Source organism: Musa acuminata, chromosome BXJ1-9 (assembly GCF_036884655.1).
Source record: "Musa acuminata AAA Group cultivar baxijiao chromosome BXJ1-9, Cavendish_Baxijiao_AAA, whole genome shotgun sequence".
NCBI lineage: Eukaryota > Viridiplantae > Streptophyta > Magnoliopsida > Zingiberales > Musaceae > Musa > Musa acuminata.
The window spans coordinates 43554472-43565434 of NC_088335.1; the positions used below are offsets into that span (position 1 = coordinate 43554472).

A 10963-nucleotide genomic window follows, 5' to 3' on the forward strand; every position below is an offset into this window, starting at 1 on the left:
TTTTGGGAGAGTCGTAGTCTTACATATTATTTATATTATTTTTTTATGATAATATATGATTAATTATAGATTTTTTTAATTAGTTATATTTAGTATTTAGTTATTCTTATTGGGATCACTATACTAATGAAAATGAAATATTTAATTCTATTTCTCCTTACACAATTGACTCTATTGACGAAAATACAATAGGCTTTACCATTAAATATATGCTGACTTTACCTCACTTTGGTTTACCACTTAGCACGTGGAGTATTTTCGTCAGCAAAATTAATAACGTGAAAAGAAACATAGTTAAATGTTCACTTTCATAAGTATATGGATCATAATATAATTTTTAAAAATATAATTATCAAAATACTAAAGTTAACTAATTACATGATATAATTTATAATTAATCTAATATTCTACTAATGTGAGGTATGAAAAGAATTAAAATAAATAATCTTATGTCTAAGTAGTTAGAGAAGCAATTTTTATTTTTTATTTTTGACTCAAATCATAGTCTCGTATGTGGGAAGGGAATAGCCTTATTATTGTACAAAATCTTATCCTTAAAAATATAATTATAAAATTTGGATCAAATTTGCTGAGTGCATCGCAATTCAGTTCATCAAAGGATATTTGTATCTATATATATATATATATATATATATATATATATATGTTACTATCACACCCTTTAACTTTCTATTCCACTATTATCATTATGTTTCATTTATTACAATGATGGCTTATCATAATTAGAGGAGAATAATATAATTATTATATCTGTGATATTATGATGGATAAGTAACCCGTCAAATTAACGAGCTTGAATCATTTAATTAAAATGTTGAAACTCAAATTAATGATTTTATCTATTTTAATATGAGATTAAATCGGGTGTGTTACAAGTAGCTGAGGCATTCATTAATGAAAAATTATGAAATGTTTTGCATATTTACATTTTGTAAACATGGAGAATTTGGTTGGTAGTTCAAATATTTCATCCTTTGACCCAAAATAGCTTTAGGCACTTTAGCAAATTAGCTCTATAGTCCATTACTCCACTATGTCCTAATTAATTCATAATTATTAGAAATAATTTTAAATTGTTATTATTATTTTGATTGAATCAAAGATTTCCATGTGTATATGGCTTGAGACACATCAGTTTAATCCCCCACAGGACAATTGGTTGTTTATGAGATAAGAAGGAACATAATATTATTTATGTTGGCTTAAAATTTTTTTCTCAAAAAAAATATATGTCATGCTACTATATCTATCGAGATAATCATATGAACTAGTGAATCAAATTACAAATAGTTTTAATATGATTTAAAGATTTATTTTATCTATTTCATAACCGCGACAAAAAGGGATACATGTTAAATTATGATTTTAATTAGAAGAAAATTTTCAACAGACCTATTCATTATAGAGGTGAATGGTGTGTATCACATGAGATTTGCTTTTCTTGTTGATTTATACTTATTATATATATAAAAAAATTTAAATGAGTTATTCATGAAATTTTATTAGTAAATATCTTATGAAGAGAATGAATCTTTTCATGGATGAATCAAGAACTGAAGGAGAAGGAAATCAGTCATTAGTCTAAGCTAACATGTTCAATTTCATCAAGTTCTATGAATTTACACACTCCACACTCTCAAGAAGTATCTGCAAGAACACCATTCCCCAAAACCTGCCTTCCAATGTCTCAAATCGCATGATTCACGTTGACTTCCTGTATATAGCCTTCCCCCAGCGACTTCTGCAGTTGCTTGGAGGAGGAGTCTTCGTCCTCAGCCATTGCCTTACATGAAAACCCTTCATTCACTCTCCTTTTATCTCTTCGATCTTTTCCAGCACTGTCATCAGCTCCCACCTGCTCTCATCATCGGTTTCGCAGCAGGCCATTGCTATCTGCAGCAGCTTCAACATCTCCCCTTCGTTGTTCTCGGTCCCCTTCATGTTCTTGTCGAACACTGGGCTTGCCCGTTCTTCACTGGCGATTCTGCTTACCCAGCTCGCCAAGTCCCCCGCGCCTGCTTTCCCCTGGGTCAGATGATTGGCCGGGAACTCACCTGTTAGTATCTCGAGCATTAGTATCCCGAAGCACCACACGTCGCTCTTCTTGGAAGGCTTGCCATGGCGGGCGCACTCCGGGGACTTGTAGGCCACCATGACCTTGGAAGCGGTTGCCTTGTTCATCACCGGCACGAGGGCGTAGTCCGCGAGGAGGGGCGCGAGTGACTGGTCGAGCAGCACGTTGGAGGACTTCAAGTGGCCATGGGGAACGGTCAGCATCGGGAGCTCCTCGTAGAGGTAAGCGAGGCCTCTTGCTACGCCTTTAACTATGTTCAAGCGCGTCGGCCAATCGAGCGGTGACTCCGTCGAGCCGCGGTTTCCTGGACGTGGAGTTGCAAGGCAGTTTATGATCGTACTTCGCGAGAAAAGAGCTTGGGATTTCTGATGGCATTCAGATCATGGCGTTTACCATGCAGCATGTGAGCCAAGCTTCCATTGGGGACGAACTCGGTTATCAGCAGCTTCTCCTCCTTCCTGTAGTAGTAGGCCACCAGAGACAGGAGGTTTGGGTGCGACAACCTCCCCAGCCTCCTCATGTGCTCTTGGAAGTCTTCCCTTCCCACACCATTCATCTCCTTGAACCTCTTCACGACCACCGCAGGGGCGTCGACCAGGGTGGCCTTGTAGGAAGACCCGAAATTTCCGCTGCCAAGGACTTCGGCTGAAGCCTTGAGCAAATCCTGCATGTCGAACTTCCTCCTTCCCTCCGCAACGAACGTCAACTTCCCTTGCTCCTTCTTCGGCACCTTCTTCTTTTCCCCATCGTGATCTGCTGATCCTTTCTCCACACTGGCTGCCTCCAAATCCTCGATCCTTTTGGATTTAGCGGGTTGAAGCTTGTCCGTTGTAGTCTTTCCTTTTGGGGCGCGGCGTCGAAGGAGGAAACCAATCAGTCCGATGAGTAGCGTCAGGACTTTAACTGCTATCAGTATGATGCCGACAAGAAGAGCAGGCGCGAGCTTCTTCGATGGTGTGCATGAGACCCCGAGTGGTGCTCCACAAAGGTTCTTGTTGCCTATTTAGTCGAAACAGAGTTACCTAAGGATCTGTTTTGTGATGCATATGGGGAGAAATCGAAGACTAACCTTCGAACAGACTTGCACTCATATTGCTGAGCCTCTCCGGGATCGGCCCCTCGAGATTGTTGTAGGAGACGTTCACCATGCGCAGCTCCGGCTGTCGGAGATCCGGCAGCTTCCCCTCGAACTTGTTGCCATCGAGTCCCACCTCCATGAGCTTGGTTGGCACCGTCAAAGAGCTCGGGATCCGCCCTGATAAGTTGTTGTGCGACAGCCACACCTTCTTGAGCGCCCGCATTGCCGAGAACATGCCGTCCGGTATCTCACCGGAGAACCGGTTCATCGACAGGTATATGGACTTCAACGCGGGCAACTTCGTGAAGTCCGGTACCGGTCCCTCGAAGCTGTTGTTGCTGAAGCTGAGCGAGCGGAGGCCCAGCAACCCGGTGAGGATCTCGAGATCCAACTTGCCCGACAAGCCCATGTTCTCCAGCTGCAGCGTCGACACATTTCCATTCTCGCAGTAGACGCCGGTCCACGCGGAGACGTTCTGGTCCATGCATGGTCCCTTGCCGCCGGCCCAGCTGGAAAGAGCAGCGTCGCCTCCGCCGGAGGACAGCGTCGCCCTGAACTGGAGTAGGACGCGGCCGTCGTCCGACATGGCCACGGAGTATCCCCACAGCGTGAAGGACAAGAGGAACGTGAGGAGCTGCAGAGGCCATGAATCCGCCATGGCTGCGGCACCCGGGCTATCTGGACGTCGAACTTGAGACGGTGCGGATTGGGGTGGGTGGATTGCTGGGGGTTTTGAGGACATGGTTGTGGGTAGGAGAGGCTGGTTTGAGCTGTTCACAGAGATGTCCGTGGCTGGACCCGCGGTCAACACTCTCTAATTGGCAGGGCGTGTTGGGACCCATTAATAGCACATAGGCCCCGCGTAAAACAAGGGGGTGTTGACCTGGAGGTCTGCCGCTTCTCCGATTCACGCGTGTCTTTGCTGGGCTGGTAATATTGACGGAAAGCAACACGGCTAACCATCCGAATCCAAACTCGAACCCAAACCCGATCCAATCAGGCCATGTACGGTCGTGTGTAACTGGAGGCATCACCGGGCCACCACGTCAAAGGTCCAAATAACAAGAAAGGTAAAGTAGCGGGTCTATCGTACGAAGGTAACCATAAATAACAAGCCTAATGCATCCACTCCACGCCGCGCCCACGTGACCGTACCTGTCGCGGTCTCCGGCGTCCCCCGTCTGGTAAAAACGCACCCTGAATCACTTAACTAAACGTTCGTCGAATACAAAGCGGCCACGCAAAACAATTCGAGTGGGGCCACCTATTCAGCCAATGACAACTTGGCTAATCGCTCCCTCTTTGCATGTGGCGCATGCGAACGCGTACTCGAACGATTCCGACTACTGCTCCCCCGTGCTTCCGCATTTGGAATTTCGAATCGACGCAGCCCAAAAGCGCGAAAATGTTCACGAGCAATAACTGTCTAAACTCTTAAGATCATTACCCAGTTTTATACCAAATTTTCTATTGGCAAAAATGGTGGCCCCATGATCGTTTCACACGATTCCATAGCCTTTTTTCTAAAGAAAAAGCAGGTAAATTGTCCGGGTAAATATGTTTCTCGATATTCCCTACACTTCATTCTCTCTCCCTCACTGCCATCCCGTCAAGCTTTTGTTTCTCTCGATGTCTACGCTTATCTTAAGATGGGCCAATTCGAATTCTCTCTCTCTCTCTCCGATTCCGCATCTCCTCCTCCTTGGAATTGATCATAACTCGCTCCTCTTGTTGCATTCCCGTCTTCCTTTTCTCTTTTGCCTTTTGCAGCGAAGAGTTCTGAGTAAAGATGGTTGATGTCTCGTGCATCATTACTCCCTCTTTCTTCTCGTTCCATTTACCTGTTCCGATGGCCTCTCGGTGCTGAGATTTGTCGCCAGGATCGGGATCCAAGTCTACTGTGAACTGGATTCATGGCGATGAGGTCCGCTGCGGCGCATCCCAAGGCCAAGACCAGGCCCGGCGGGGGGAAGATGCCAACGGCACAGCAGGCCATCTTCGAGATGAAGCAGCGGGTGGTCCTTGCGCTGAACAAGCTCGCTGACCGCGACACGCACCGGATCGGCGTCGAGGAGCTCGAGCGGGCCGCCGAGGGCCTGGCCCCCGACATGGTCTCCCCGTTCCTGTCGTGCGTCGCCGAGACCGACGCCGACCAGAAGAGCGGCGTCCGCAGGGAGTGCGTGCGGGTGATGGGCGCTTTGGCGCGGTCCCACGGCGGTCTCTTGGCTATTCATCTCGGGAAGATGGTCGGTTCCATCGTCAAGCGGCTCAAGGACACGGACTCGGTCGTTCGGGACGCCTGCGTCGAGACGTGCGGCGTTCTGGCGAGCAGCGTAAGGGACGGTGGCGGGGCGACGTTCGTGGCGCTGGCCAGGCCGCTTTTCGAAGCGCTGGGGGAGCAGAACCGGTATGTGCAGGTGGGCGCGGCGTTGTGCTTGGCGAGGGTTATCGACGAGGCCAGCGACACTCCGCAATCCATTCTGCCTCAGATGCTCGCGCGTGTTATCAAGTTGTTGAAGAATCAGCACTTCATGGCGAAGCCGGCCATCATCGAGTTGATCCGAAGCATCATACAGGTTTAAATTGTTTACCTTAGTGAATGGGATTTGTGCAGTTCAAGTTTTGGTTCTTCTCCTTATGGCTGCTTAGAGAATGTGAATTGGTACTTCCATTACATTTGATGATGTTTCCTAAAATGCCATTTCATTCTATCAAGTGTTACGATGAAGTTTGTGTTAGGTAAAGTAGAAGAACTTTTTTTTGTGCAAATAGGAAATAATCCTATTCGCATCAGTGCGAACCAAGAGATCTAAGTCTGGAGGAAATGAATTCCTCCATAGATCAAAAAGTGCGCAGCTAGATCCATTGGATGTCAGGATTTTCTTCCATAACCTTCTAATGGTTGATAGGAGTAATTGATATTGTTCTTCTTAATATAATCATTTTGATGCACTGGAACTGACTTCTAAAGTTCAACAGATGTTGGGAATCACCTAATTGTTCCTGGGAGATGAGATATTTTGATTTATAGGAATGACTTGCTAAAAGATCCATTTTTACATCCAGTACTGTGAATTCTTACAATTAAGTGCAATTCTCAATGTAAAAGGGATAGATTTAGTCCAGTGCTAGTGTTAGTTTTATGAAGTGGCATATTCTTCTTTATTCTCCAGTTCCTTGCTTTACCGTCTAGTGGTATATCTTCCAGAATACTTTTCTTGCTCTGTTCATTTGTTTGACATGAATGTTTCCCACCTTATGCTACCAGGCAGGATGTGCTCTGGCCGAGCATGCTTTGTCTGCAGCTGTTAACAGCATTCTGGAAGCCCTCAAAAGTAATGATTGGGCAACACGCAAAGCTGCATCTGTGGCGTTGGCTGGTATTGCTGTAAACCCTGGATCTTCTATGGCACCATTGAAAAGTACTTGCATCCGTTCACTTGAATCCTGCCGATTTGACAAGGTTGGTTCCTGCTTACTGGTTTGAGATGAACCGAATATTTGGTTTGTGTACATGTAATCAAACTTTTCTTTTGTAGGTGAAACCTGTGAGGGACTCTATCTTGCATGCTATACAGTGTTGGAGAGCTCTTCCGGGGACTGGTTCTCCTGAACCTTCAGAAGTTGGATCATCCACAAAAGGTTCTAGTGCACAACTGCTTCTAAGAACCTCATTAAGTGCCCTTTCATGCCATGATATGTGATGCTTTTGATTTCTTTAGCCTAGTGGTTTACTATTTCTTCATCTGCACTAATTGGTTGAAATCCTCTTTCTGTTGACACATACTGAAAATTCAATTGTAGACTTCTTTCTGGACAAGAATAAATAGTACTAATTGAAATGTGTTAAAGATTTTTACTGTGTGAAATCGACAGATATTTCTTAATACTTCATATCAAGAATTAGGAGTTCAAAACTTCTCATGATGATTGCTGTCTCCGAGTTCTTATGTACTGACTGTGCTACCTGAGTTCTTCTGGGTATGCTTGTCTGCATTTATCTCTTATCAACCAACATGATTCCTACAACTTCTTGCTCTAATGATTGCCATTTCTGATGTGCCTTTCTCATATCTTAGCAATTTTTTCTTTAGGATGCATGAGCACTTACATATAACATCTAAATTTGCGTTGTCAGATCATTGCTACTGATACTAGTGTTTTATATGCACACAACAGAAAATTTTGGTGGAGACTTGAATGATGTCACTAGTGCTAGTGATAGTGGCTGGAGAGACACATTTGTTAGGAAAATAGGCCCTGTTCCTTGTCCAAGTGGCAGCTCCACCTGTTCTACACAGAAAAGAGCTCCTTTATCTGCCAGGAAACTATGTACAAATAATGCACCTACTCATCAGCACCTGAAGCCAAGTGATTGGCACATTGAGATATCAGTCCCGAAGTCTCGTGCTATGCCACTAATTGCTACCGATTGTAGAGAATCTGAGACGAGTTGTGCAAGCAGTGCTTTTGAAAGAAGGGTGGTAAATACAGCTGGGGTTGAAGACATAAATTTTGGTTACAGCCCGGATCACAAGCCAGATTACTCCTCTGTATCAGATTTAGCTAGTGGCAGCTATGAGATAAAGCATGCAACTACATCTAATGATGGTCCTAGGGATAATGATTCAACAAATATTACAGGACGCAACAATTCTGTCATTGAGGACAGTGGACCTGAATGCCTTCGGACTCAGGAGCGGAAGAGTCTGGACTCCACTGTTACAGACTTGTGTTCACACAGTATGCATGGATGTTGTCTGCATGCTGCAAATGAACTGGCAATCATCAAACAACAACTCTTACAAATTGAAACCAAACAATCAAACTTGCTGGATCTCTTACAGGTAATTTGTCTTGTGTATGCATCATAATGTACTTGAGCTTCAAAACTTGTTATATCTTCTAACAATTCTCTAAGACCTTTTTAGTTTTCATCTTTAATTGCTAAGAGGTATGAATTGATTGAACCTTGGATTAAGAATGAATATATAGCATATTAAATAGTTTTGTCCTTGAAATTAACTATTTGCTATAGAAAATAAGTCAGGTATAGGCAATTACTTTGTTTTTAATAGTGTTGTTGCTTGTAAGCTTTCCTTGATATTGCTAATTACGTCCATTTTCAGTTCTACTTTTGCATTACATATTCAATTTTAAAAGTTTAGTTAAAATCAGCCTACTGCACAAGGCTCCCGTAAGTATAGTGTTTTTCACAACTTCTGATAATTGGAATTAACTAGACCATAATGTTGGTAAACTTTCAGACTCTGATCCAGTGTGCATGGACCAATTTGTCATAATCATTTTGACAATAGCCAATTCTAGGCCCTTGATGTGCTGTTGAATTACAATTGTTCAATTTTATGCCCATGTGATATTTTTATGTATACATGCTAACATATTGGATCTGCCATCTTTCAGGTGTTCATGAGAAGCTCAATGGATAATGTCTCAAAACTACAGTCAAAGGTGAATGACTTGGAGCATGCTGTAGATACAATTACATATTCCGTTGTGGAATGTGAAAATTATTCTAGCATGGGTTGCTCGAAAATTTTAAAGAAAGTACAACCAGGTTCTTCTTCCCCTAAGCTTTCTGCAGTCACACCTAGGCCATTGGTGAGTGATAACTACAAGCAACAATCAACACTATCTTCAAAAAGCATGGAGATTTGGGGGGATAATCTGGCTTCATTTAGTAGATCAAGCACATCAGTCAAAGAGGGAGTAGAGAAAGATTCAACAGTTGGAGTACCAAAAAACCCAACAGGCGACAGCATGAATAATAATTCAGGAAGAAGCCTTCGATGTGTAAGAAGTCAAGAAAAAGATCCGAAAAATGCAAGTGCCAGGCTTAGTAACTTCAAAGATGTGACTGGATTTTGGAAACAAGTCAAGGAGTTTCTTAGCATGGGGAATGTGGAGTCAGCATATGTGGAGGCCATCCTTTCTGGAGATGATCTTAGTCTGGTCCAGCTTATGGATAGAACTGGTCCTGTTCTTGATAGATTGTCATGTGAGACAACTGATGAAGTACTTACCATTATGGCCACAAAATTTGTTGATCAAAGATTTCTGGAATTCGCAATTCCATGGTTGCAACAGGCAAGTTATCCATCCACGATTGCATCACTTTGCTTATCAGCTGATACATATGAAGTCTATGAAGTAGCCTGAGTGATTGTTGTGTTTAATTTGTTTGTAATTCACATAATACAATTGGTCCAAGTAACATTCTCTTTCTCAATGCTTTGTAGGTTGTTGATTTGAGCATGGCTAACGAACCAAGGCACCTTTTTCTTTCTACAAAAGCACAGATGGAATTCCTGTTTGCATTACAGGAAGCAGCAATAAGAGAGTTTACAGATCCAGTGGTGAGAATGTCCATAACACGATTTGGAGCGAGATTAGGCCAATTATGGCATGTGGCTCCATGCAGGTAGCTACAGATTCAGCCTAAACTTTCTCAAACTCATTGCTTTCAATACTCTAAATCATATTTTTATATGCAAGAACTAATGGTTGAATTAACTTTTTCACCAACAACTAGTTGACTTGTTAGATATTGCTTGACCTTTTGCTTTGCTATATAATGAATCCAGATAATTTGAATCTTCTCTTAGGCTATTAAACAATAATTGAACTTTATTGTTCCTAAGATGAAACGATAATTCTACTTCTTTAGGTGCCTTTTCCCACAATCTTTTGCATACTCAAAAAATTTATGCTAACCATAAGTGGCACATGGTCCATTGGATAACGGTACTGCCAAGGGACTTCTGAAGGTATTAAGATGCAATTCTTTCTGGAATGGCCTTCAAACAAACAGCTTTTTCATTGAGAAATATGAACAAAGCACTTGATTTTCATTGGTTGACACCATATTTGCTGTCTTCTGGTGCAAATTTACTTGTCTGGAGCCTCACACTTTTCAATGTTAATGTGTCTCTGATTTTGGATGCTAAACATGTACTATGGTCAGATATCATTCATCAATGATGGCCAACACCATCATAATATAATATGGGAATTGTGCTTATCCATGTTCCTATTGCTGTATTGTTGCAGGAAAGCTCTCCCACCAAGAGGATCACAAGGGAACAAGAAACATGCTTTCTAGTTCAGGAATGACATCTATTTTGCGTTTATGTTAAATTTCCGAAAATCACCTTCTGTAACATTTGGAACATGATACGTTCTCTTGCAAATGGATCCCCTTATGTTCTCACTAATTTGTCTCCAGATCTGAAAACATGCGATGGTTATTTCTTTCATTTTCGTGAGCAGGAGAGCTAGCAAGAACTCAGATAAAAAGAGAAGATTTTGGAAGGAATCCCACTGAGGTGAAAAATGGCAAATTGTACCTCTAATTTTTCGTGGCTAAATGGTTTATTGAGGAGCATGATTACCTTGAAGTTCAACAGCTACATATCTTTGTGACATACTACCTTGTACGGCTCATCTGTTTTGAGTAGTGTATTCTGCAGATTCTGAAATAACACAGGATTAAATTATATTCTATGAACTCTGAAAGTGGGGATGGAGGCTCACAATCAAACAAGACAAACTGCAGTTTGTTGTAATTTATTGAGAATCACAACGTTGTGAAATTCCTGTAGCTCACAATGTCCATCTTATTGGTGATTTCTGCAATGCCATTGTAAAATATATGCAAGGCTTAGAACAACAGGATAGTTCAACTAGTTGTAATTTTCCATCAGAACTTTCATGTGTGACTTAAATATTGTTATTCTCCCATATATTTAAAGATTAGATTTTACAAATAC

The 10963-nt window shown here is 42.3% G+C and overlaps 2 protein-coding genes across 2 annotated transcripts; one reads left to right on the top strand and one right to left on the bottom strand.

Moving 5' to 3' along the window:
* Positions 1 to 1683: 1683 nt before the first annotated feature.
* LOC135594369 (pollen receptor-like kinase 4) lies at positions 1684 to 3823 on the bottom strand. The gene is made up of 3 exons (XM_065084752.1): positions 3165 to 3823; positions 2489 to 3094; positions 1684 to 2399 (listed from the first exon to the last, which is right to left on the bottom strand). Exons 1-3 carry the CDS (start codon positions 3757 to 3759, stop codon positions 1825 to 1827), a joined length of 1776 nt encoding a protein of 591 aa, XP_064940824.1. The 5' UTR covers positions 3760 to 3823; the 3' UTR covers positions 1684 to 1824.
* A 1009-nt stretch (positions 3824 to 4832) lies between these two features.
* LOC135593654 (TORTIFOLIA1-like protein 2) lies at positions 4833 to 10697 on the top strand. Its single transcript, XM_065083853.1, has 7 exons — positions 4833 to 5749; positions 6442 to 6636; positions 6713 to 6815; positions 7353 to 8020; positions 8598 to 9281; positions 9434 to 9615; positions 10245 to 10697. The coding sequence occupies exons 1-7, from the start codon at positions 5087 to 5089 to the stop codon at positions 10294 to 10296; spliced, it is 2547 nt and encodes an 848-aa protein (XP_064939925.1). The 5' UTR covers positions 4833 to 5086; the 3' UTR covers positions 10297 to 10697.
* The last annotated feature ends 266 nt before the right edge of the window (positions 10698 to 10963 follow it).

Coding starts and splice junctions, on each gene's coding strand:
- LOC135593654 (XM_065083853.1), top strand. CDS start 5,087: ATGGCGATGAGGTCCGCTGCGGCGCATCCCAAGGCCAAGACCAGGCCC. Junction 6,637..6,712: donor AATCCTGCCGATTTGACAAG/GTTGGTTCCTGC, acceptor TTTCTTTTGTAG/GTGAAACCTGTGAGGGACTC. Junction 6,816..7,352: donor AGTTGGATCATCCACAAAAG/GTTCTAGTGCAC, acceptor TGCACACAACAG/AAAATTTTGGTGGAGACTTG.
- LOC135594369 (XM_065084752.1), bottom strand. CDS start 3,759: ATGTCGGACGACGGCCGCGTCCTACTCCAGTTCAGGGCGACGCTGTCC. Junction 3,095..3,164: donor GAGTGCAAGTCTGTTCGAAG/GTTAGTCTTCGA, acceptor TCGACTAAATAG/GCAACAAGAACCTTTGTGGA. Junction 2,400..2,488: donor CTTGGCTCACATGCTGCATG/GTAAACGCCATG, acceptor CTCCACGTCCAG/GAAACCGCGGCTCGACGGAG.